Source organism: Mastomys coucha, unplaced genomic scaffold (genome assembly GCF_008632895.1).
Source record: "Mastomys coucha isolate ucsf_1 unplaced genomic scaffold, UCSF_Mcou_1 pScaffold14, whole genome shotgun sequence".
In the NCBI taxonomy this organism is placed as follows: Eukaryota; Metazoa; Chordata; class Mammalia; order Rodentia; family Muridae; genus Mastomys; species Mastomys coucha.
The window spans coordinates 39,366,494-39,392,710 of NW_022196896.1; the positions used below are offsets into that span (position 1 = coordinate 39,366,494).

The window sequence follows — 26,217 nt, forward strand, 5'->3', positions numbered from 1 at the left end:
AAGGTAGCCTTGAACTCACATATGTTCTGCCTCAACTTCCCCAAGTGCTGGTAATAAGTTTGTAGCATGATTCCTGAAAGGTTTCCTAAATTTATTTTAAAAATTGTAACAAACAATTGCTTAGAAGGAAAACAATCAGATTATGATTAGGAAAATTAAAACAAATATTGCAAATGTATACAAATACTATAATTATTCAAATACCTTATTAAAATGATCTCCAATAACTTCCCAAATCCGAGACCACTGCAGTCTTATTCTTCCCATGTTGTAGTATGATATTTCTACTATTTTTTGTAGACTAAACATTCTTGGGTGTGTAGTAGAAAGCAATTCATCCATAGACACAGCACAGAGCCAACGAACAAAATCGACTATAAAATAAATACATTTGCATTTTAGTCTTACCTTTCAAGCTTTTTAGATAGCTTAGGAGTAAAATAAATATTCATACTCACCAATAGCATTTCCATCTAGCCTTGTGGATCCTGTGAATATTCTGGGGAAAAAAATAATATATTTAAAGACCTTATGAAATCTTAATTTCTGTTATACCAAGTCAAAACATGGCCTGGAGTATTAACATTTCTTAGGTGCTTTAAGAGGACCAAACGGCCAAATGAGTATTTATTCACAACACAGCTTACCAACATAAGAGTTGTCTAAATTGTTTCTTTCTCTTATTTACATTGTGTACCCATGAGTACACAGTGTAACTGTATTTACATATTTCAAAACATGGGGCAAGCCGGGCAGTGGTGGCACATGCCTTTTGTCCTAGCACTTAGGAGGCAGATTTCTGAGTTCAAGGCCAGAGTTCACTCTGGTCTACAGAGTGAGTTCCGGGACAGCCAGGAATACACAGAGAAACCCTGTCTCAAAAAACCAAAAAAACCCAAAACAAAACAACAAAAACAAAAGCAACAACAAAAAAACAAAAGAAAACAACAACAACAAAAAACATGAGGCAAGTGTTTAACAGTGTTCTAAGGTTAAGAAAATATTCACTGTAAATAACAATTAACTGTATAAGAACTAAATTGTAATTTAATTCTTAAAATAATTAAGAAAATATTAATTGTAAAAGCAATAAATTGGTTTACCAGGAAAGGTTTTTCAAGTATTACTGATAATTTTACTTTAATCAAGCTCCTGATAAGGCATGGCTTAAGCCTTTTTATACTGATCTTTTGAGTAAAATGAAGTAATTTAAAAACTTGGCAAAAACAATCATAGGGGGAAAAAAAATCAAGAAAATTGTATTCCTTCTAACCCAATGGTTAGAATGAACAAAAACCATAAAATACAGAAAAAGTACAAAGCTCTCATCTCACCTAAAGTGAAATGCTAGACTATGCAAATATGATCAGCTAATTTCTCTTATTTCTCTTGTGGGCCTGTCCCTTTAAAAGATCCCCAGTTGCTACTCAACTGGTCCTTTAAGAATTCTTAGGTGTTAGAACTGCTTGTCTCTATGACCCTTCAGTGTTGGTTGCCTCTTGGATTTCTGGGAACAGGATAGGTATAAAAAGGCCAGCTGAGGCTCTGACAAGGAGTTGGGGGTTAGCAGAGTGAGACGAGAAGGCAGTTGGTACAGAAGATATTGTTAGGTCACAGTTGAGCCAGGAGAAGCTGAGCTGAGCAGACAACAGTTGTTACAGTTTGGAGCTGCTGATATTGGGAAACTGGAGAAGGGACCAGGCTGTTGGGGAATTGAGGGAGGAATGGTTAGGAGAGATGTTTGAAGGGGCTGGCTGGAAACCAGGAGGAGGGTTGACAGGAGTATAAAAAGTGGTTAGCAAAAAATACTCAAGTAAGAAATTAAAGCAATATGAGAACAACAGAAAAGACATCAGAGAAATAAGGAAGGATTTAATTGAAAAGAAAAAAAAAAAGCAAATAGCAGACTATAGAGTAGTAAAATGGAGACCCCGAAGTCACAGGGAAATGGTGCCACAGACTGTGATGCTAAGCAAAGAGTGGAGAACAAAGGCGAAAGAGGAGAGAACTACCACAGCAACCAGAGGTTCTGGAGAACCACTCAGGATTGTGGTAGGAGGACATGCAAGCTGGGTAAGGGCATTCAAATTCTCACTCACTTGGTAGCCTCCGAGGGGGGGTCACTCTCTTTCTAGCCATGTTCCACTAACACTAACCCATGTGTAGAGCACAGCCTACAGAGGCATTTATAGTCATGCCTTAACTTCTTCAATATTCTAATTCCTGTAGTATCTAAGTAGATTCTCATAATGACCACAAAGATGACTTTCTAGAAGACATTTGAATGGAAGATAGCCTGGGAGCAAAAATGGCAGTGTGGTGGTTTAAATACGCTTGGTCCAGGGAGTGGTCTTTTGGGGGTGGGTAATGAAACCCTCCTCCTAACCATGTCTTCTCCTGGCTGCCTTCTGATCAAGATGCCACAACTCTCAGCTCCTTTTCCAGTACCACGCCTGCCTGGACACTGCTGTGCTTCCTGCCATGATGATAATGGACTGAATCTCTGAACCTGTAAGCCAGCCCCAAGTAAATGTCCCTTGGTCATTGTGTCTCTTCATAGCAATGAAACAACTTAAACTAAGAAAGGCATACACTACCAAGCTGTGCTAAGTGTACAAAGGAAGAAGGGCTCTGAACAGATCCCAAATTTCTCTATGAATGAAAGACTAAAACAGACACTGTGATCATCAATACAAAACTAGCTAGCCACCGCTAGCATAGTTATGCATCTCCCCCAGTCCCCAGTTTTATCCAAAGTAAAGTAAACAATAAATTAGCCTGAGTATTTAGACCATCAAGCAAAGACTGGTACATTCCTAAAAGCTTCAAATATAAGAGTTTAAAAAATGTTGAAGGTCAGTGTTGCAAAAAGTAGTTTCAATTTTGGGAACATTTATCTAGTAATGTATAGAATGACAATTTTGAAGAGCTTTCCAAGGAAAGAAATGAAAATTTCCAGCCAAACCCCATTCGCTTTGTCTATAATGCTATTTTATATCACGTACCCAGAAAGATAAGGGTTTTAAAAAGATAATTCTCTATAAAGAATGATTTGTAGTTTTTTTTATCAAGAATAGTATTTCTTTAATATTTCCAGTACTAAATGTAACATATTTTTATATAATTAAAATCCTTCCTGTATTTTACATTTGTGAAACCAAAATTAAAGGTACTTTATCATCTAAATCATAGTATACCACAAAGTCTTTATTACTGCTAAAGATTATTTTGACAACTTTTTAAAATTTTTAAACAAGGAGCAAAACAATGTTGAAGTAGTATTCAAGTAAATAGGGGAGAAGGCGAATGAATAACTTACCTATCCACGGCAACCACGACACTCTGAGAACTGGTTTCTCCAATAGACTCTTGAATACTGGCTATCTGCTTCCAGTCCACATTCCCACCGACTGCCGCACATAAGAGAGAGCACGCACCCTTCAGTTAGCAAGCATTCAAGGAAACAGTCACTGAAAATCAGTTATTTCCTCATAGGAAATGATGAACGGGGTGACCCCAATGGCAGGTATAAACCAAGGACACATGTGCTCAGTGTGATAAACTATGTAACAAGCAAGGCATGCTTTATAATTACAAGACCCATTTGCAAGAATCACACAAACTAAGAGTACTATGAATTCAGATCACAAAATTAGTGGTACTGGACAAAGTTTCCCTCAATCTTTAAGTTCTATTACTATCTTCTGCTTGGTTGGTCACATTAGACTTTGTCATTTAATCTCTAACCTCTTAGTTTATTGAAAATTCTTTGTATAATGTAACATTCTCTTATTTATAAAAATTATTTCCCTTTGCTTCCAAAACTGTTCCATGTTAGACAGTGAAACAATACTCCTAGTTTTTAAACTATACTTTGGGATTATCTTCGATATGTGCTAGTTAGTTATATGTCAGCTGGACACAGCTAGAGTCTTTTTTATTGAGAAAATGCCCAGACCAGTTTGGCCTATGCTGCATGTTCCTGACTGATGGTTGATGTGGGTGGACTCAGCTCACTGTGGGTGGGGCTGTCTCTGGGTTGGTGGTCCTTGGGTACTCTAAGAACGCAGCTAAATAATCTATGGATCAAGCCAGTCAGCAGCATCGTCCATGTTGTCTGTATCATCATGTCTGGGCCTCCAGGTTCCTTGAGTTCCTGCCCCGACTTCCTTGGTATTTTACATTAGCAATAGAAAGTATAATCACGGCAGAAACTGTTATGAAAGTGGAGTATTACTTTAGCAGACTTGCCATGTTGTCTGGGGAAGGACTGTGGAAACAGTGTTCGAAGCTTTACCAAGCTGGTGTGGAAGCTAAGAATAATGATGAAAATAGTACACATGATGCGGGCTTGGCTTGTGAAGGTTTACAGTTTAATTTGAGAGGCCACATCAGACTCTGCTAGGCCGTTTGTGTGATACTTTTATTAAGAATCTGTGTTGTCTGGAGCTGAGAAATCGATGATGATTAAGAAGAAGCCAGCATCATTAGCGAACAACTTCTAGGAAGTACTTCCTCACAGCCAGCATACAGAGGAAACTAAAGCTGTATGTTATGCTGGCAGCTCAACTTGGTAATCTGCAACAGTCTCCCATAGGGTACCAATCGTAAGGCATGAAGGAATCATGAAGAGCACTGAGACTTAGCACTGAGAGAACAGGGAGGCCAATGATGACAGTGCAGCCTCAGCTGACACAAGCCCCAGGCTTGAAGGTGTCATGGAGAGAGGGTGTGGCTATGTGGCAGAGGTAGAGAAAAGAGCTCACGAGTGCTCTATGCAGACCTTTTGCAGCAGAGACTTGGCAGCCAAGGACAGCAGTAGCTGTGCAGTGTAGGCAGCCTGAGTCTATGACAAGCTGCATGTGCTGTGAACTGAACAGACTGTGCAAGCCCTTTGGAACCCTATGCATTGGATACTGGGTTAGCTACACACACTGTTAGGATTTCGTTTTACTTGACTGGGTTCTTCCTCTTGAATACAAAGGTAGGTAGCTTATTTTTCATTTTACATTGAGACCTTAGATCTGTTTTTCACTTTTCTATGTATTTCCATTACTTACATAGGTTAGGCTCTTAAGAGTCTCAGTCCTAGATTGCTTAAAATTCCCAGACTTATTTCCCTCTACCGTCTTTTCTTCACTCACAAGACCAACACTTCTAAACTGTGGCTTTCCTTTTATTTACTATGTTGGGTTAGAAATTCTTCCCCCTGCCATTTAAGCACTCCTTTTTAACATTTTAATCAATGTACATCTTTATTCATGTGGGGTCAATCATAGTACCCAATATGAGGGTCCAATGACTCTGTTGTTCTCATTTAACTGACTCAGCGAAGTATTACTCACACTACAATTATTCACATAGTCTAATACTGCCTTCTCACCCAGACTAAAAATTCTCTGAAAGTTAAGAATTAAGTCATAAACATTTTCATATGTTCCTACCCTAATCAATATTAACCCAAAATAGGTACCTAACAAATACTTGTTAATTCTGTTGACCAAATACTAAATTCTCTTCTAAATGAAGACAGCAGATGACATTTAAGTCAGTGAGTTCAAATTCTATTGTAAGAACTCAACAGTGTACAAAAGACAGAACTACTACACTCAGTAAGATACACAGTAAGTTTCAATACAATGTAAAGGTTACTCAATAGCTGAAGTAGACTATATTTGTTTGTTAACAAAACTAATGCTGATTAAGAAGAGAATAGCTCATAGTAACTCTTTAGATATGATAAAATATTAACTGATGCTACATTTGGAAGGCTAAGTATATGGAAAGGGAAGATGACAGAAAAGAATCAGAAAAACAGTTATTTTAAAGTAACAGGACAAAACGTGAGCATATTTTAACCTACTCTGTGTGGTCATAATGAAAAACTGAGCAGAAGGCATTGGAATGAGAAGAGGAGCAGGAGATGGAGCTGTAATGGCACTAGAGAATATGAGGTGATCGGTTGGCAGTGACATCTTCCACCCACTCATCACCAGGGTTGGTTATTAGGCTCATACAGCTAGCTCACTGGGTATTACTTCCTCTCCTCACAGTACACCCTCCTAGTAGCCATGTGCTCAGGCCAGAAGGATGACTTTTCCCCCAGAGAAAGACAGCTTTTTGATTAAAAATACATGAATATCTGTGCTCCACAGTAAAACCTCCAAACAAACTCTAAAGAAACTACAAATGGAGTCTAAAGGTTTTACGATTGTGACACCTTTTTGTTTTGGTGCTGGGATCAAACCTAGGGCCTTATAAATGCAGGCAAGCACTCCACCAAGTGAGCTTCATCTTTAGAATGACTGTCACATTTAATGAACTACTTTTCTTTCTTTTTCTTGAGAAGAGTCTCACTGTGTAGCACACTGTGGTTTCCCAAGTGCTAGGATTACAAGGATGTTCCAGCAACCCAGAAATGCAGTCATTTAGGACACAGAATCGCTTGTCTTTTTAAAGACTGTCATGCTCCACAGTTTCCCCAGGAAGTAATTGGGTAGCATACTGAAATAGGAAGAGATATGAGAGATAAGCTGACAGTCTCTTTAACACTAGAAATCAAGGGCGAAGGCATGAAGTAAATGACTAGAGTACCCGAGGTGGTGGGGGACAGTTCCAAGGAGCATATAACATATATAGCAAGTGGCAACTGAGGGAAAAAAACAGTATCAGAGGATAGAGTGCCAGTCATCACATAACTTGAGTTGTACATCAATTAAAATACACATTCTAGAGAGGTTTTAAACTTTTATACTTAATATGATTTCTAATCATTTATAAAAATAATTAAAGGAGGGGCTGGAGAGATAGCTTGGTGGTTTGAGAGCATGGGCTCTTCTTCCAGAGGACCTGGGTTCAATTCCCAGCACCCACATTGAAGCTCATAGCTGTCTGTAACTCTGGTTCTTAGGAGACCTGACACCCTTACATATATACACATGCAGGTAAAATACCAATGCTTGTGAAATAAAAATAAATTTTTAAAATAATTAAAGAAACCAACGAATGTATAAATTGTCTAGAAACTCAAGCTATTTAACAAACATGTAACGTCTTTCAGAGTTATGTGATAGTATAGGAGCAACAAACAATTTCCATTTTATCTAATTACTCATATTTAGGCTAAGAAAAATATAAATGCTGAATGTATTCTCAGAAGATTTGTGTGGCAAAGCCATTGAATTTTCAAATAATATGCACAGAAGGCTATTCAAATTTCAAAATTATTATTTTGAGAGTTTCACTATGTAGCCCAGGCTGACGTTGGGCCTGTCATCTTTCTGCCTCCATCCCCCAAATACTGAGATTATGATATACATGTACATGTGCATGCTCACCAGCCAGTTTTATGTTTGAGGTAGGCTGTTTTGTTGTTCTGCAGTGCTGGAGATAAGACCCCCCTGAGATCACGAGACTGGGCAGGCAGCAAGCAAGGCTAAGTCATCTTGCTATGCTGCCCTTGGCTTGATGTTTTTAATGAATTTAAAGTTTCTGTTTTTAAAACATAAAGCTACAAACCTCTTTCAGGCAGTTTGCCCTCTACATGTTAGTTTCATATCTATAAAAAAATACCTGGGGGACTTTCTTTGGAGGGTTTAAAGAGAGGAAAGAAAAAGGAAAAATGATGTAATTATATTTTAATTTAAAAAAATAAAAATGAAGTCAGGCAGTATTAGAGCATGCCTTTAATCCCAGCATTTTGGAGGCAGAGGCAAGTGAATCTCTGAGTTTGAGGCTAACCAAAACAGCTAGATCTACACAGCAAAACCCTGTCTAGAAAAACCAATCAAGTAAGTAAATTAAAAATAAAAGTAAAAACAAAAATGAGGGGGCTGAAGAGATGGCTTAGCACTTAAGAGCACTGGTTGCTCTTCCAGAGAACCTGGGTTCAACTCCAAACACAAACATGACAGCTTACAACTGTCTGTAATTCCAGTTACAGGGGACCTGACACCCTCATACAGATATTTATATATATATATATATATATAGGCAAAACACCAATGCTCACAAAATAAAAAATAAATCAATCATAAAAAAATAAAAATGAGAAAAATATTTGGGAGAAAAATTGTACCTGCATTACACTTATAAAATGTTTATTTCTACTCATGTATAACCATTTGCATAGTCTGCTTTCTATTTGACATTATAAGCCATCTAGAGATGATTTAAAGTGCAGGGAATGTGTTGGCTATAGGGATATACTATATTCATTATGTAAGGAACTTGAATATCCAGGACTTAGGTATCTCAATAGGCTTTGGAATCAAATCTCAATGACATCAAAGTTTGACTGTCAGAACACAGTCTAGGAATGAAGTATGAGACTCCTGAGTGCTTGTGAGAATGCTTGAAGAAAACAAGACAAGAATCTTGTGACCTCAGTTTATTTAGAACATGAAATTGTTCTTGGAACGCATTTTCGCGTTCCTCCCAGGTGTATGGATAGATGTGAGTTTACTTCAGATTAATCATTATTGCTTTCTGTTGTCATTCAATTGAATGTTTTAAATTATCCTTTTTATGTTTTACGGAAAAAAAAAAAACCATGTTTTTGCCATATGCGGCTTGTCCTTGTGATTGTATACAGCTTGAATTCATGTGAACTTTACTCATGCAACCTATCTTAATTACTTGGAATAAAATGTCTGGTGCTCTGAATAAAGTTGGCTATTGCATGAGACTTTATAGTCCACCTTGTTTATCAGCTCCATTCTCCCAGGTCTCAGGACCTCTAGAACAGTGACTCATGTCTATGTTCAATGCTGTCAATGTGGTTTCATAGAATGTTTAGTGAAAAGATGCTAGTTAATATAGAAAAATCGTAGTCTGTGTCTCAGCCTTTCCCGAGTTGAATACTACATGAGGCATCTGCTCAGCAGAGCACCTGCTGTCTGGTGAGCACTGGACAGAGGTGAGCACCTGCTACACAGGCTGGGTAGAAACCAGTCAGGCAGCTCAAAAGGAGGCCTCTGCTCAAAAAGCCCAAGGCAAGAGGAGTTTTCTCACAAGCAGAATCAGAAGTGATCCCGACAAACAGAAATGAATGGAGAATAGAGGAAATTACAAAAACAAACACAAAAACAAAAGCTATGACATAGGACAAAGTTTACACAAAAAGCAGACATAAACTATAAAGTTGGAAGGTGAAGGCAAGAGAATCACACCCCTTGACTACATAGTGAAATAGAGAATGTATCAATTAAGAGAAAGTTACTTAAAGGATAGGAGGAGTTATTGGTTTCTACAGCTGCCTAGGAACAAATTGTTATTTTTTTTTTGTGGTCTGAGGTATCTTCATGTAATATTTTTATGAAGGGAAAGGTTAGGTCACTTTTTAGTATTAAAATCTAAGTAGTAGTACAATACAATGCATAAACAAACATGCATTCATTTTCAAATGTTCTAAGCGATAGCAAGTATCACTGTTTCTCTAGACTAAAATGCATAGCTTCCAGTTTTTACTGGTGTTTAATTTCTACTGTAATCGAATCCTGCAGTTCTACTTGCCACAGTTGACTTTGGCAACTAACTCCTATCATTTCAGCCTCCCTACATTCTCTGCCTTTTGAGTTATTCAGTGACTGACGCACATTCATCTGTCTGTAAACACCTTTTGCCATATCTTCCTCTACCTTATGTTTAAAGGTAGACTTCCAGGCTTCCTATGCCACTCCTGAGGCAGTTCTAAATTCTACTGCTGGACCACCAAGCCTAATACACTTGAACTTGACAGCAAGAATTCATACTTCACACACTGCAATGATATCACTGAGACATTCTGCCAGACTGCACTGTTAGATTATTTTAGTTGAACTACCACCAGGAACTAATTTTACTCAATCCAAACTGAAATCAACATATGGTCCTAGTCCTTTTTCTTTCCCTATTTAGATCTGAAACCATTTTAGGATTCCTAAGAACTGATAACAACAACAGAAATTACTAAAGGATAAAGACAGGAAATATTCACAGTATAATTTTATATTACAAAGTCTTAAAACTAAACACTGCTGGATCTCTGGCATACTCCTTATCACTCCCGGGGTCATGCTTCTGATGTGGGGTGGGAAGGACGGTCAGACGACACTCCCCAGTCTCTAATGTAATAGGCATTATGCTAAGTCCATTCTTCACACATACATTCTTATTTAGTCCTAATTATCCTGCAATTAGATGATGCCTTTAGTTTGCAATGGTGGAAGCCAAATCTGGAACTTAAAGTAGTGGCACATAAGCATGTAAGAAATGTAAAAGAACTCAAACCCAGAAGTACAGAAGTCAAAGTTTAAGCATCTTCCTTGAGCCACCACATGGTTTCTGGGAGTTGAACTGAGGACCTCTGGAAGAGCAGTCAGTGCTCTTCACCGCTGAGCCATCTCTCCACCCCATTTGAACTTCTTCTATTCTCAACTGAAAATATATCTTTCATTTTTTTGGCATTTACTTTTGCTAATATTTTCATTTCATTTGTACTATTGGCAACTCCTTTCCTGAAAGCTTGAGTAAGAGGTTCCATCCTGACAGAACAGTCTGGATGGGCCTACACAATGGCTTTAAAATATATGAGTGTGATTGATTTCTCTAGTTACTCCAAATATCTCTCTTTTTTTTTCTTTCTTTCTTTCTTTTTTTCCAAGACACACTTTCTCTGTGTGGCCCTGGCTGTCCCGGAACTCACCCTGTAGACCAGCCTGGCTTTGAACTCAGAAATCCCGCCTGCCTCCGCCTCCCAAGTGCTGGGATTAAAGGCATCGCCACCATTGCCTGGCTCCTATTATCTCTTAACTTATACCAGTTTACACATTACTTGTCCAGTCTTGGAAGCAAGTGAATTGAAGTGTATCCTTTACATAGTCAGAAGGAAGAAACTAAGTAGCATTTGATACTTACTGTAAACCAGACCAAGTGAAAAAAGACTAATTTCCTAGTTACCTTGTTTTTCTCTATAACGTTAGACAAAGGGCAATGTCTCTAATTATATTTCATTGTCATAATAAAAATAACATAGCATGATGATTAAAAAAAAGTTTTGACACTTTCTAAAAGGAACTTAAAACCTCTCACCTAGCCCTAGACCAACAAATTCATCTGGAGCCTGATCTCTTGTCCCAGCGAGAGACCCTTCTCTGCCTCTCACAGTCCCAGAAATGTACCGAGGCTTCACTCCAGTTCCTATAAGTTGTGCCAGCTCTAACTGACTGATGCACTTCAGGATCTACAGCACAGAAAGAAAAAAAATGTGAGGTTTTAAAAGTATGTATCTTAAAATATATGCAGTTAGGATTTAAAAACATTATATAAATTATTATGAAAGCTGTTTATTTAAAATAAATTATTTTCCACAATTAAAGCTTATTATAATGGTAGAACATTTAGCACCAACTAATTTTAAAAACTGAATTGCAAAAGTTAAAAATGTTTCTACCTCATGCCACGAATTTCCTAAATAATTTCCATCAGTGTGAGCCACTGTGATGAGTGTTTTTATTGTGTCGATATTCTTCTGTTTCATTTCAGTAATACCAGAACTCACTGTAAGTAAGGTAAATCTGGCTAGAGCTTGGACATATGCATCTCTTTCCAGCTACGGAGGGGGCGGGGGAGGGAGAGGAGAGAGAATGAGAATGAGTGAGAATTGTATTAACATGATTGAAAACACAGAACACTGACTGACCTCTAATTGATGTTAAACCAACTGTCTATGTCTATGTGCTTAGTAAATTTTAGCAAACATGTTATGGATTACACACAAAACTAAATATAATTATACTCTTCAAAATAAAGCAGAAAGGTCATAAATGTCTTAATCCTAGACACAATCTGAACTGACAACTCAAAATGAGATTTTCAATAGCCAACAAAAGATTTTATACAGTAAAAATAAGTTTATTGAAAGTTTTGTTTCAATTATATTAGCAAAACCCTGATTTATAAATTTGTTCATTGTTTCCTCTACAGCTAGGTTGTATTTTGCAATTAATTAAGTTATAACATTCTCAGTGAAATATGAAATGGGTTAAGAAAAAATAAGAGTCTAGCTAAAAGTCAACCTTAAATTTCATAAACTCCTAGAAAGGACTGTCTTCATGAAGAGTATGCTAGGTACTTGGTTCTTTTAAAGATAACTAGTTCTGAGGGTTAAGAAGCATCTAAAATAAATGCTTACAATGTTTAGAAACATCATATAGAATTGTTCTATCACAGTCTCTTAAAAATTATTTAAACTTATCCCAAATTTGAAGTTGGTTTTTAAAAAAGTCAGAGATAAATGCTAATAGCTGAACTACATTGATGGTGTATATTTTCAAAACTGGCTACTAAGGTAAAATTCTTTGTTACCTGAATGCTGAAAATGCATGCAATTCTGATCGCACATCTTATCCCTTCTAGGCAAAGAGAGGCTACTTCAGTATCATCACAGTCTTGGAGACCCACACTGAATGCAGCCAAGAAAGGTGTCCAAGCCAACTAGAAGAATTAAAAATTTAAAATGACATGCATATTAAGTGATAATTGAACATCTTGGCATAGTGAGAAAGTTTTCATAAAGAAAAAAGAAAATTATGTTTCTTGGGTTTAAATAAATGGAAACAATAATAAACTCAGTAATGACTTTAGGTATATCTTAACAGCATCTATAAACTATTCATAACAAAGAAAACAGAAATAGTCAACATTCATGTATAAAGTCTTATCACTGACTTAAAATTAATTTTTCTTTACAAGCACTGACTTTAACAATAATCCAGATTCTTTAGTTTCAATACAATCTTCTGAATTATTTTCCTACTTGCAACAAGTTATTCTACATTTTTCAAAATCTGCTTTCCAAATATCACTCAGTCTGTCTTTTATTGTACTATTTACTTACATTAATAATGCAATATTTGATTCCTAGTTGGACAGTATTTTAAAATATTCAATAAGCTATTCACTACACATTTTGGAAGAGAGTACTTATTTTATACTAGCAGACCCTGGTCCATATCTGTGATCCAAGCACTTCAGAGGTGGAGTCAGAACTGTGAGCTCAAGGCCAATCTACTTGTGTGTGACACAGTCTTAAAGAGGAACTCGGTAAGGTAGTTAAACAGTAGAGCACTTGCTTACCACGGACAACAAACCACAGAAATCCACATAACTCAAGCGCCTGATATTAAATTATGTTGCTTTTAGTAGTTCACCGAGCAGCAGAGCAGTTTGTACATAAAGTTATAAAGATAAAAAATGTTATTTTACCAGTGTATTATAGAAGTGATGAGATTTTTTTAATAGGGTCATAAAACTTATAGCAGTTCTAAGGAAAGCAATTACTTTAAGCTTTTCTTCTATGGTTAAGAAAGTTTAAAGTAAGAGCTTAAAATCCATACACGGCATACAAGCTACAGCACCTAGGTTCTTCCTAGGCCTCACTCTGCATCTACAATACTTAAAGATGCTGCTTCAGTCATGATGTGCAAGCAACAAGCATAGTATTTATTGATTACAAAGTATCCCATGAAAGTAATAAATTACACATTCTGTGACAGAGAAAGTACTTCCAAGTTGAAAACCTGTGTTATAGCTTAAGAAGAAAATACACATCGTTCTTAAATCAATGGGAAAACACTTCTCTCATTAGAGTTATGATTAATCCAAGACAATGATTTCTTTATCAAATTATCCCTAAATAATATTAAGCAGATAGTGAAACTACTGTCTGCACATAATTGTATAAATGTTTCCAAAATAAGATTTAACAATATATAAAAATATTCTCATGAATATGCTTATATTCCTCAATATCGTAAGTCACATTCTAAAAAATTAGAAATTATCTAGTCCTTCCCTCCAACCAATACTTATTTATTGAGCAATTACAAACCAGGAAGTGTACTAGATATTAGGTGTTAAGGAATTTGATCACACTGTGAATCCCAAGAGTATACTATTTACTGAAAAAAGTGGTTTCTAGTTGTGGTGTGGCTCAGCCTTAACACATACCTTTAATCCCCCTTGCCGGAATACAGACATGCCTTTAGTACATACTTTTAATCCCAAACAACAAAGGTAAAGTTAGTTTGTAGAAGAAAGCACCCATGTTTGAAAGGGATTGAGTTGCAGAAAAAGTATTAAGTCAGAGAAAGATTTGTCAGAGTAGGATCTGCTCAACTCTCAAAAGAACAGAGAGAAAAAGGTAACTTAAGAGAACAGAGAAAGAAAAAGAAGAGGAGGTAGTTTTACTGGGACGGTTGTATTGAGAGAGAAGGTGCAGAAAGAGAACAAGCTAGACACAGGTGAAGACAGACAAGCCAGAGAATGAGAAGGAGCAAGATTAGAACAGACTGCCAAAGTTAGTAAGAGCTTAACAGAACAATTCAGGAGAAGCTGAGAGAAGCCAAGTTGAATCAGGTTAGCTTAAACAGGAGTTTTTTTTTTTTTTTCTGAAAGTTTTCATTTATTCCCTCACAAAAGACCAACTGCAATCAAAGGGGGTAAAAGGTCAAGATTTTATTGTCTTCGTAACAAAAATTGGCTTAGAACTGGATCACTTGGCCCTTTCTCTTCTTGTCACCTCCCAATTCAAAATGCTTGCATCTCTTAATAGCCAGCATCCTCTTAGATCTGCAGTTGGGCTCAATACACTCCAGTCTCAGCACAATCTTCTTTGTAGTTTTAGCCTTTTTGCGGAAAACTGGCTTAGTCTGCCCACCATAGCCACTCTGTTTCCTGTCATAACGCCGCTTTCCCTGGGCATACAAAGAATCCTTGCCCTTCTTGTACTGTGTCACCTTGTGGGGTTGGTGCTTCCCACATTTCTTGCAGAAGGTCCGGCGGGTCTTAGGAACGTTCACCATGTTCGCAGGAGTGCTATCAGCTCAGAAAGAGTAAACAGGAGTTTTGAGTCACACCAGCCAGTCAAGAGTTCAGAAAGCTAGAAAGGGTGAGCTTATTCAGCATTAAGTCTCAAGACTGAACACAGTCTGAGGTTGTATGTCTAAAAGCTTCTGGGATTAAGCCTAGGTTAGCACAGAGAGGCAGTAAGCCCTTGAAGATGACAATATTACATCAGAATAAGAGATATTTTTACATTTAGAAATATGAACATGGTCTCTTCCCTCATAAAATAATCCTTGGATTAAAAGATGTGCAGTCAAGGACCTCAACATAAAACCTAATACCCTGATTTGGACAAAGAAAAAAGTAGGAAATATGCTTGAACTCATTGGCACAGGAAAACACTTTCTGAACAGTACCCTCGTAGTAGACATATTAAGACCGACAGTTAATAACTGGGACCACATGCAATAAAGGGGGTGGGGAAGTTGTGGAGCAAAGGACACCATTATTTGAGTAAAGAGAAAAGAAAAAAATATCTTTACCAATTATCTGATAGAGGGATAACATCTAGAATATATGAAGAACTAAAAAAATGGAACATCCAAAAAAATATCCAATTGAAATATGGGGTAAAAAACTAAACAGAATTCTTAAAAAAACAAAATGCAAATGGCTAAGAACAGCTCACCACTAGCCATAAGACAAGCACAAATTAAAACTACTTTGAGAGTCTGTCTTACTCCAGTCAGAATGGCCAAGATCAATAAAAATGACAGCTCATGCTGGTGAGGATGTATGGTAAAGGAAATGCTCATCCATGGCTGGTAGGAATGTAAACCTGTGTACAAGTTTCCACTATAGAAATCTTTGGGGCAGTTCCTTAGGAAGCTGGCAATCAATATAGCTCAATACCCAGCTATACCGTGTTTGGGGATATACCCAAAGGAAGATTCATCTTACTACAAATACATTGCTCATTCATTTCCATTGCTTCTCTATTCATAATAGCTAGAAAGTGGAAACAGCTAAAGAAAATATGGTGTATTTCCACAGCAGAATTTAGCTGTTAAGAAAAGTGAAATCATGAACTTTGCAGGAAAACAGACAGGATTAGAAAGAATCATTCTGAGAGACATAACCCAGGCCCAGAGAAAAATGTCTGCATGTTTTGTCTCAGATGAGATGTTAGCTTTATATTTTAGACATATGTGTCCCATTTAGAAAAGCAACCCCCAGAGGTTAGGTAGCTAGTTTGGACCAGTGGGGAGGGATCTTCCAAGGAGTAGGGAGCTGAGTAGTGTCCTACAGAGAAAATGAGGATAGAGAAGTCAATGGGCTGGTGGTGGGAGCGCAGGGTGGAGGAGGAAGTATGGAGGCAAAAGAACTAGCACTACAGGCCCTTTGAAAAGCTATATGGAAATTTACTATAGAAATTTCTTAAATATATATGTGTGTGTGTGTAAAAGGAGTTTAAATATAGTTTCCATAATAATGGAAGGAATAATACCTCATTAGACATCATATGCTATGAAGTAAAACACCCAATACCAGGAACGAGTTTCATCTTTTTAGTTGTTGGCCAATGTGATCCCACAGGCTCCCTATCCCTCCCTCCCCTAATATTACAGGCTATTGACAAAACTATTGGTAACTATTGGTTACTGTAGTGGTTTGAATATGCTTGGCCCATGGGAAGTTGAACTATGAGGAGGTGTGGCCTTGTTGGAGGAAGTGAGTCACTGTGTAGGCCAGCTCTGAAGTCTTCTACTGCTTAAGCTTTGCACAATCTGGAAGAGACCCTCCTTCTGGCTTCCTTTGGATCAAGATGTAGAACTCTCTGCTTGTCCAGCATCATGTCTGCCTGTACACTGACATGATGATAATGGACTGAACCTCTGAAACTATAATCCAGCCCCAATTAAATGTTTTTCTAAGAGTTGGCTTGGTCATGGTTTTTCCTCATAGCAATAGAAACCCTAAGTTACCTTCCAGAACTTGACAGGTAATACTCTATTACTGAAGACACCACATACTTATGTCACAGAAAAAGAGCAATCTAGCTGGTGCTCAACTGGAAGTTTCTATAAACTCTTGCCTAGCTATAATAATGACCTGCCTGGCAAGCTATGCTCACTAGTGCAATAGTGGCATGGATGTTACAGAAGTAATCAATCACTTTTTATAAGTGGATATAAGGCCAACTCCATGAGATAGAATGCATACCTGATACTGTCAATAAAGCTAAGTACCCAAGACTAGATAGCTCATCGGCCTTAGGTGGAAACCTTCTACCATTACTCTGATAAATGAACACAGAACAAAGTGACTCCTGGTGACATAGTTCTATACCACATGTAAGTGCATTACTCAACCTTCACCAGAGAAGCTGCTGCTTGCAGTCTACTGAGCCACAACTGGATAACTGGGTAACTGGATAAAGAAGAGACTTTCAAGTGCTCTGCTTTAAATGGAATGTCTATATGACAACTCCCTTCCCTCAAGATTGGTGCCTATGTAGAACAGGGCCAGAAAGACCCAGAAGTGGTAGATGATTTCAAGAAAGAGTGCTTTCTAGACACAATAGTGTAGGTGCACATATTAAGTTACAAGGACTGTGTCAGCACACAAAAAACCTACACAAAATTGTGGCACAATGAAAGAGTAGTGGCCACGGAGCTACTCACAATTGATAGCTTTTTGGGATAGTTTTATTCAAAGAAGGGACAGTGGTCTATCAACTACATTCCAGAGCAGGTACTCCCATTTATTTCTTAATGTACACTAATAGCACTAGTTTTTCTTAGTACCTTCAGAACTCCTGGGCTAAAAGTTCTGATGAGAGTGTGAGCCTCAGGATCACTTTGAAATTGGAATGAAAGAAGATTTAGGAATAAATCATTTATAACTGAAAAACAAGCCAAGGGATTAATGACCATTCTCCATTCCTATTTCTAATTCTTGAAATTACACTTCCCCCAATTACTTACACTGCATACTGTTGTCTCTCACCTTTTTATTTTTTAAAGATCTATTTATTTATTTTATTCATATGAGTACACCATTGCTCTTTTCAGACACACCAGAAGAGGACATCAGACCTTATTGCAGATGGTTTTGAGCCACCATGTGATTGCTGGGAATTGAACTCAGGACCTCTGGAAGAACAGTCAGTGTTCTTAACCACTGAGCTATCTCTCCAGCCCTCTCTCTCACCTCCTTTAACATAGAAATAACTTGTATTACTTAAACTCTAATAACAACCAGGGAATATCTTGTACATCAAATAGGCTCTATTATTTTACTTACAAAATATGCTAAGCGAAATTATGTAAAAATACATACTGTAGTAAAGTTACTAGTAATTCTAACCTTAAACATAGGCCTCACGTGCTCCAAGTGTGTTGCACTTGTAAAAGGTGCCTGAACATGGCTCACAGCTTCCATGAGTGCTTTAGCTGTCTTAGCCATCTGTTCCATTTCTAAGTTATACAGAAGTCGTCTTTGTTTTTCACTGGCTACATCTGAAATAACAAATGTTACCATTTAAAAATAGAAAGCTCTTATGATGACACTTTAAAAGTAAATGCCAGTAATTAATAATTAATAATAGTCCCAAGATGCCAAACAGAAATGATCACATATTGTTTAGTTCAAGTATACAAAGCAGCTAAACCCAGAGAAACAGAGTAGGCTGGTGTTTGCCAGGGCAAAGGCAGAGGGATGGGTAGTAACTACGTAATAGTGCAGGGTTTTATTGTGGAGTAACCACATGTTTTAAGCTTAGCTAGAGGTGATGGTTAAACAACACTGTACATAAACTAAATGCCAACAGAATTACTCATTTGACTTCTTTACTGACTGACTGATGGTTGTGCTTAAAGGGCCCTGCTCATGCTAGCTAAGTGCTATACCACTGAGATACATCTCCCTTTGAATTTTCACTTTAAATGAGTGAACTGCACCTTGGGGTGGGGAGTGGTGGGGGGTGGGAATGGAATATTCTACTAGTCAGGAGTAAATAAAACCTGTAGAAAATCTCAGAGAGTACAACACTCAAAATGAAATTGTCAAGGAAGTCAACCAAATGTGGGACAGGAGAAGAGAACAGAGGTAAAGTGCAAAAAGCACTGGCCCTGACACTCCAGATCTAACTTCTCACACCTTCAACCATCATTTACCAAATGAGGACAGAAAAAAATATGATACGAGGATGCTATAATTTAGGCAAAAATGAAATCAAATCAGAAAACACTTGCTTAAGTGTAAAGGTTTAATTAATATGTTTAATGCTTTTAACTTCTGAGCCATCTCTTCAGTGTCCTCTAACCAATTTAATTTCCAAATCCCTGCTGAAATGAACTGCTAAGTGAACAAGTTAATGTTTAAATACTCCTAACACATGTAAATTACTTAGTTTTTAATCAATCACCATTTTAACAGTTCTATATGGATTATTTTCTATTTTAAATTAAGTAAAAAGTGAGCAAACAAAATACAAAACCCTTAAGCACATACCTCCTTGTTTTTTAAAATGTGAGACAGAAAGGTTCCAGGTCAGCTTGAGAAAAACAGGGGACCCAGTCTTAAACAAACACTCACAAAACCAGAAGAAACCACGCCACACAACCATGCCCCCCCTTGAACAATCAGACTTGATTAATCTGGTACTTACTCTGTTTAGTGGACTTTGTAGGGATTGTTAGTTCTTTTGTTTCTTTCATTGATATTTTTTTCCCAGCTATTTCATTATAAATGGCTGATAGATACTCTTCAGGGAGATCTTTGCTATCATTGATACCACGATTCATTTTAATGTACTGTTCTTTTGTCATTTTGTTTTTAACCTAGATATGAAAAACCATTATCACTCCTAAAAATTAACATAAAAATTTCACATTTTTAAGAATTAGAATATCTCTTTAAGAGACTTTATGTGTATCCTGAAGTGTAAAACTGGAAAATATGAAGTAACTATTACGTGTCTGCATCTGGGTAAGGCCTCACTTGGACTAAACATTGATTTTTAGCTATTCAAAGCATACTGCATGCTACTACCATGGTGGGATTCTCAAAGCAATATAAAATAATTCTACTTTTCTTCTCTTGAAATTTTGTACTGAACACACAACTCTTGAATTTTATGCCCATATGTTTAAATTAAGCTGTTCATAGTCTTATTCATATTAACCACATAAAGGCTGGTTGTGACTATAAGAACATGTAAATATACTCAGATTTAAAAAAAAATCATTGATTTACTCTATATATGGAAGGGAACTTAACAATGACCATATTCCTACAGGGTAGCCTGTCACCCGGGATGTTGGCCTTGAACTCATGCACAATCCTGCCCCAGCCTCCCAAGCTACTGGGACTACAGGCGTGCGCCACCAAGCCAGGCCTATGGAAGGGAACTTAACCATAAAAGAATGTATTAAAGATCAAGTATATTTGAACTCTGTAAACCATTAATAATGAGAAACTGGTTTTTAAGAAGTTCTTTTAAATTCATCTGTATCCTTCAAAAATAATGTCATTTATTTAGAATCTATATGTTTCTTAATTACAAATCACTTGGGACAAGGACTATGGGTTTAATTTCTAACAGGACTCGTGGCTTCACAGAACTCAAAAGCTATTGTACAGATACAGGCTAAGCATCAGCAGGGTATCTAGTCTGCTGTGGAGCCGTCTGAGAGTAAGTAACTGACACCACTAGACCAGGCCCCAAATACATTTCATGCACAAGAGCTTTTGTTCTGAAGACAAGACAGTTTCAAGATGATGTACCTTAACTTTATCTATTCAGAACCTTTTAGAGATTTATTTTATTGTTTTTTTAATTATGTGTGGGAGTGGGTGGGTGGGTGGAGGAATACCCTAACAGAAACAGGGGGAGGGAGGATGTGATAGGAGGTTTCCGGGAGGGAAACCAGAAAAGGGGATAACATTTGAAATGTAAATAAAGAATATATCCAAAAACAAACAAAAAAAATGATGAAACACTAAAAAAAGAAAAAAATACACATTTTAATACATTTATAGATAGCTTTATATAATGTTGCTCGTTTCTAAAACCAAATAAGCCAAATGTTTTTAAAAGGAAAAATCCTGAAATAACAAGTATATCTAACTTCAGGTTATTATTATATAGTTCAGACTTTAAAAAGAAACATCAGCTGGGAAACCAAGTGTAAACTCTGAAAGAAAGATAGCTAAAGAAAGATGCTTTACAAAAACATGAGGGTGGGGAAGAAATTAAGACAGATAATCAAAACCTGAAGGTGAGCTGTTCTGACTATAATACTAAAAACCAGCAAAAGCAAATATAAACTATTAAAACCTTCTTAAAATCCTACACTAAGCCAATTAAATTCATTCAACTATGGAATTTAAGGTAGGTATATAATGTTTCCACATTATGCTGTATATTTTCCATATCAATCTCAACTTGAATATTTCAAAACACATAAAAAAATAATTCTTAGACAGCAAAATTTAATCCACAGCAAACTGCAAATGAATTAACTATCCCATTAAAGCACATAATTTAACATATATTTAAGACTGATAAGTATCTAAAAAAATCTTGCTTTTTCTTGACTAGGTCTCATTTTGTAGCCCTGCCTGGGTTATATAGAACAGGCTGGCTTTGAACTCATGAGATTAACCTGCCTCCGCCTCCTGAATGCTGGGATAGAAGATGTGCACCATCACAGCCAGTTAGTTAATAGCCAAGAAATTCTTACAAATAAGTTATAGAGACAATTTTAATGAATACCAAAATGTGCCTTTTGGAAGTCAAGCAAAAAGAACCCCAAACTTCAAATGCAACATTTTAAAGTAGGCATCAGAAATCAAGTTCTTTAAGAATACTAAGGAACAGTAAGTGTTAAGCCTGCACTGGTTGGTACTCCCTACAGATCTGTAGTTGAAATGCTTGTTCAGGGTTCAGTTGGGAGGTAGTTTATGCTTAGAGACACATACTGAGAGACAAAAGAAATGAAATATAACTGAGATGTGCAACACTCCCCGGGATGTGCATGGGTCCACACAGAAGGCTGACCTCAGTAACTGTGAGGAATGGTGCAATTCTAATCTATGCTAATGATACAATCTCTAATACTAATCTCACTGCTATTCAAACTTTAAATGTCTTTTTAAAAAGACACACTATATAGTATTTTCTATGTAAAGAATATTCAGAAGACCTAAAACATCTTTTTAGGTTAAAATTTGTTTTAAACTTTATACAACTGTCCATCATGAGACTGACAAATATTTTTACAAATATATTAGTCTTATTAGAATTAATACCAAATGGATACAATTTTAATTCTTGCAATTGGTTAAGCCACATAAATTTAAATTTTAGCTAGTACTTAACAGACTCAAAAGACTATTTAATTTTCACTATTTACTGTAAAACTTGATGTAGAAGAAAACATACCTGTGGACTGTGAAGATCTGTGGTCAACATGATAATTGAGTAGGCCAAAACATAAGCAGTGTCTGCACTAGCAAAAAGGGTTTGTCTGAAAAATAAATGGACAGCATTGTAAGTGCTGTTTCATAGAACTGTCATTTCAAACACCATTTTCAATGTTCTCCCTCAGGATTACAATTCTGTCATGTAGTACAATTATAGCTGAGTGTGTTACTACTTCCAAAAAGTACGTAATATAGGCTGTCTTAAGGAAAGGGGTGAATTCTGACTATCATGGACATAACTGACAGTCAAAAAGTACTTGAGTCTTACTAACCCTTGGTTGCACTCTAGGTATCTTGCAGCAAATTTTTCCATTAATCGATCAATTTTCTGAGCTTCTCCTGGAAGCCGGAATCCTTCCAGAAACAGACGAAGAGCTGAAACAAAGTCTTTTCCTGAAAAGTCATGTTGGTCTACATATGCATACATGACTTCTTTATTGAATTTATCATTATCTCCCAGGAACTCACCCACCTGAGTCTAATGTAAAAACAAAGGATAGAAATTAATATTCAATGGCATGTTCCATTTGCAACATAACCATTTACAAAGCAGGAAATCCTAAGAACTGTATGTTTTTTGACTATATGATTATACAAATTCCAGTCTGAAGCTACAAGTTAACTGTTTTAAATATACATATAAATGTAGAAAGGGTTAGAATGAAATGAAACAGTATTCTTACAGAGTCTAATCTTTCTTCTTGATGTAAGAACTGAGCTATATCTTCAGGTGTGGTGCCAAGCATCCCTTGTTCTTGGAGGTACTGTATTCCTCTCTTTGGTTTCTTATTAAATCTAGATGAAGTTAATAGAAAGATTAAAAAGAGAAAAATAGTCAGTACAGTAAATTACTTTCTTAATAGCACACAGAAAACAGGAACCAACAAATGCACACACAAAATTACTACATGGCCCAAGGTTTTTTTTTTTTCTTAGAGAAGAGTCTCAAATGGAAGTCTATCATTTTACAGGCATTTTCTACAGCATCCTGAGCTTTCTAGTTCCTATTCACAATGGTCACTAGAGGATTAGTGCCAATGCTGCAAAAGAGACGGTATAAGAAAGGATGTGAGTACTATTAGGACTTTGGTACAGTAACCTAAACAGATCAGGCTAGCACAGAAAGCTTTTCTCAGTACAGTTCCAATTCACCCCTTTCTCTCATCTGTTTCTGTATATCCTGCTGAACTCTCTAAACCTAGTGTTTGGAGACTATTCTGAGTGCCTTTCCAGCATCTTCTCACAGGGGAACTTTCTCTTCATGCTCTAAGAGCCAATTCAAATGTTATTTGTTCGCTTAAAAATAATCTACTTCCTACTTTTATACTATTTTGGTGACTCATCACAAGTTTCCTGGACAACTGGGTAGTTCTTAAATGGTCTCCACATCTCATTTTGCCCATCTAATCCATCTTTCAGGTTGCTAGCAAAGCCATCTTTCCAGAAATGTTACAATGCCATTTCTCTGCTATCAGTTCTAGGGGATCTGCCACCATTTCCTGGCTTCTGTGAGCAACAAGAATGTATGTGATACATAAATATACGCATAGACAAAACACACTCATACACATCAAATCAATTAAACTTTAAGGTTAAGGAAAGGGGGCTCCTCCTATGCAGTTATGGGAAAGCGATCATCAATACTAGGTAGACATTCCAGGGAGATCGCTCTCAGTACACTCCTGTCAGTAAATCCTCACCTATGCTCTGTGAGTCTTACAAATGTATTGGTTTCCCAGAATGAGCTTTGGTAAAACCAGAACTTTGGCTTGTCACTGAAACTTTTCAAAGAAGGGATAGACACTGTTTAACCACCACCCTCAAGGTCCAAATTTGCATAAGAGATGGTATATTTACTTGTGTTATTATGTCATATGATATCAAAAATCAGTAAGATGTTGACTAGTATAAAAGCTTGTGCATAACGATTAAAATAGTTAGATTTTTTTTTCCAAATTGGAAAAAAGGCTTTACAAGGTTATATAAATTATGAGCGTCTTAATCATTTGAAGTATGTTAAGAATGAGATATAGGACAAGACAGTGGCTTATTTCAGCAAAGCAATGTCTATCCATAGCTGAGAAAAATGAGCCATCTATTGAGACTAAACTGGGTGTGTGTATGGGGGGCGGCACTATATTGACAAACTATGAACTGCTAACTCTTTCTGGAAGAGTACTTCTCATAGCAGTAATGTGTCCTTTTGTACCTTAACAACCCATGTTCCATGGTTAAAGGGGCTTCCAAAAAACCTGCTGTCAAATTCACGGGTTTTGGAAATTATTCAAGATATCCAAGTGGTATCCCTGGGACATTGCTGGACAAGACTATAAAAAAAGATCCAATAGCATTATATATCTCTTTTAGATGTCAATTAGATGTTGATGTCTGGTTGTGATTTCAACAAATAGAACCTGGACTTCACTCAGGTTTCATCCATACTGCCCACCTCCACTGGACATTACAACATAATACAGCATAGGCAGAGGCATCTGCTGCTACCAAGGCACTGCTAGTAAGAGTTACCTTAATAATTTACTTCTCATCTAAACCTTCTGTTTAGTTGTTTTGCAGGAGTATGATGCAACAAACAACTGACTACATAGTTAGACTTGTATCTATCAAAACAAACTTCTATCGTTTTAAATATAGAGAGGACCATTTTTCTGACTATCACTCATTCCACAGGGTTCTTCTGGGGCAAAAGTTCTGATATAGTCCAGCCAACTAAACAATCATGTTTCACCTTACAAAACAGGTTAATTAATCATGATATTAAAGAATTTTACTCACTGACTTTGTTCATGTTCCCCATGAGGCTGTGATGGAAGAGACCTAATGGCCAACTTCTGTTTCAGCCCTTCACCCACCAGGCCTAGCTTTTTAAAAATAAATCTTTCTTTTTTTTTCATTCTTTCTTTCTCTCTCTCTTTTCTTTCTCTCTCTTCCTTCCTTCCTTTTCTTCCTTCCTTCCTTCTTTCTTTTGCTAGATATATCATCTATCTAATCTCTCTTCTAGTGGGTTCTGGGGAATTGAGCTCAAGTCTTCATGCATGCAAAGCAAGCATTTACTGACTTAACACTAAACCAGAGTTAACTGCAGGACTGCAAACTCTGACAGTCCACAGAAGCCATCTAGGAAAGGCTATGACAAGTGAGGGAGTTTCCTGGAGAAGGCCACTGTTTTGCATGCCAACGATAGGTGCACTCTGGAGAGAGACAGCCCCAGAGACTTTGTTCCAGGATTGCTTCTCGCAGCTGATATTCCTTCCCTGACACTATTACACAGCCTAATGATTCTTGGGCACCCAGCCCACCCTATTGGGCAAATTTCCTGCAGATTAACATGAAGATGGACTTCCATCTTCATGGAAACAGTTAATGCTGTTTAGATGAATTACTTTTTACCATTCCTGACTCAAATAATCTTAAGAACAAAATTTAAGTAGATGGTTTTAGTTGTTTTGTCAGAAAGATGTAATAAAGTTAGAATCAGGAATAGAATGTGCTCCCCCCTCACAGAATACTAAGTGAAGACTACATAATAAGAAATACAATGAGCTTTTATAAATTGCATGAAGAAGAGAAATAGGCTTTGGGTAGATTTGTGATCAAGAAAAAAAGAAGATTCGTCTAGGTCACATCCAAGGATGAGGCCACAGGTATGCATCATCATAAAGCAAGGCCATGTGAAACTGTTGCTTTGAACTTATAATGACTTTACAGAATGAAACACTGTTCTGAAATTATCAAATCCTCTGTCACTCCCTTTTGTGTAACATTTATCTGTGAGGTAATTTTATAAAGAACTTTTGTCTAAGAAGGTATAAAAAGGCGGAAAGAGAAAGTGTGGCTTTGGGGGCTCTGCTCCATCCACAATATGTATGTATATATGTGTGT

General features: G+C 36.9%; 2 protein-coding genes and 1 long non-coding RNA gene across 4 annotated transcripts in view; 1 reads left to right on the plus strand and 2 right to left on the minus strand.

The window, feature by feature from the left end:
- Positions 1-26,217, minus strand: part of Arfgef1 (ADP ribosylation factor guanine nucleotide exchange factor 1) — a 90,153-nt gene that overhangs the window by 23,643 nt on the left and 40,293 nt on the right. Inside the window, exons 15-25 of the mRNA XM_031366823.1 lie at positions 23,001-23,112; positions 22,590-22,795; positions 22,277-22,361; positions 19,499-19,670; positions 18,196-18,347; positions 12,346-12,474; positions 11,432-11,590; positions 11,071-11,221; positions 3,320-3,410; positions 459-499; positions 205-374 (exon numbers count right to left, since the gene is read on the minus strand). Coding sequence (XP_031222683.1) covers positions 205-374; positions 459-499; positions 3,320-3,410; positions 11,071-11,221; positions 11,432-11,590; positions 12,346-12,474; positions 18,196-18,347; positions 19,499-19,670; positions 22,277-22,361; positions 22,590-22,795; positions 23,001-23,112 — 1,468 coding nt within the window. The remainder of the gene's footprint in view (positions 1-204; positions 375-458; positions 500-3,319; positions 3,411-11,070; positions 11,222-11,431; positions 11,591-12,345; positions 12,475-18,195; positions 18,348-19,498; positions 19,671-22,276; positions 22,362-22,589; positions 22,796-23,000; positions 23,113-26,217) is intronic.
- LOC116088164 lies at positions 1,406-12,611 on the plus strand. Of its 2 annotated transcripts, none has more exons than XR_004117793.1 (3): positions 1,406-2,073; positions 11,075-11,259; positions 12,397-12,611. It is a non-coding gene; the product is annotated as an uncharacterized LOC116088164 (long non-coding RNA). The 2 variants fall into 2 exon arrangements; XR_004117792.1 differs by lacking the exon at positions 1,406-2,073 and adding an exon at positions 2,463-2,511.
- Positions 14,437-18,325, minus strand: LOC116088163 (60S ribosomal protein L36a-like). Its single transcript, XM_031366849.1, has 2 exons — positions 18,196-18,325; positions 14,437-14,856 (listed from the first exon to the last, which is right to left on the minus strand). Exon 2 carries the CDS (start codon positions 14,841-14,843, stop codon positions 14,523-14,525), a length of 321 nt encoding a protein of 106 aa, XP_031222709.1. The 5' UTR covers positions 14,844-14,856; positions 18,196-18,325; the 3' UTR covers positions 14,437-14,522.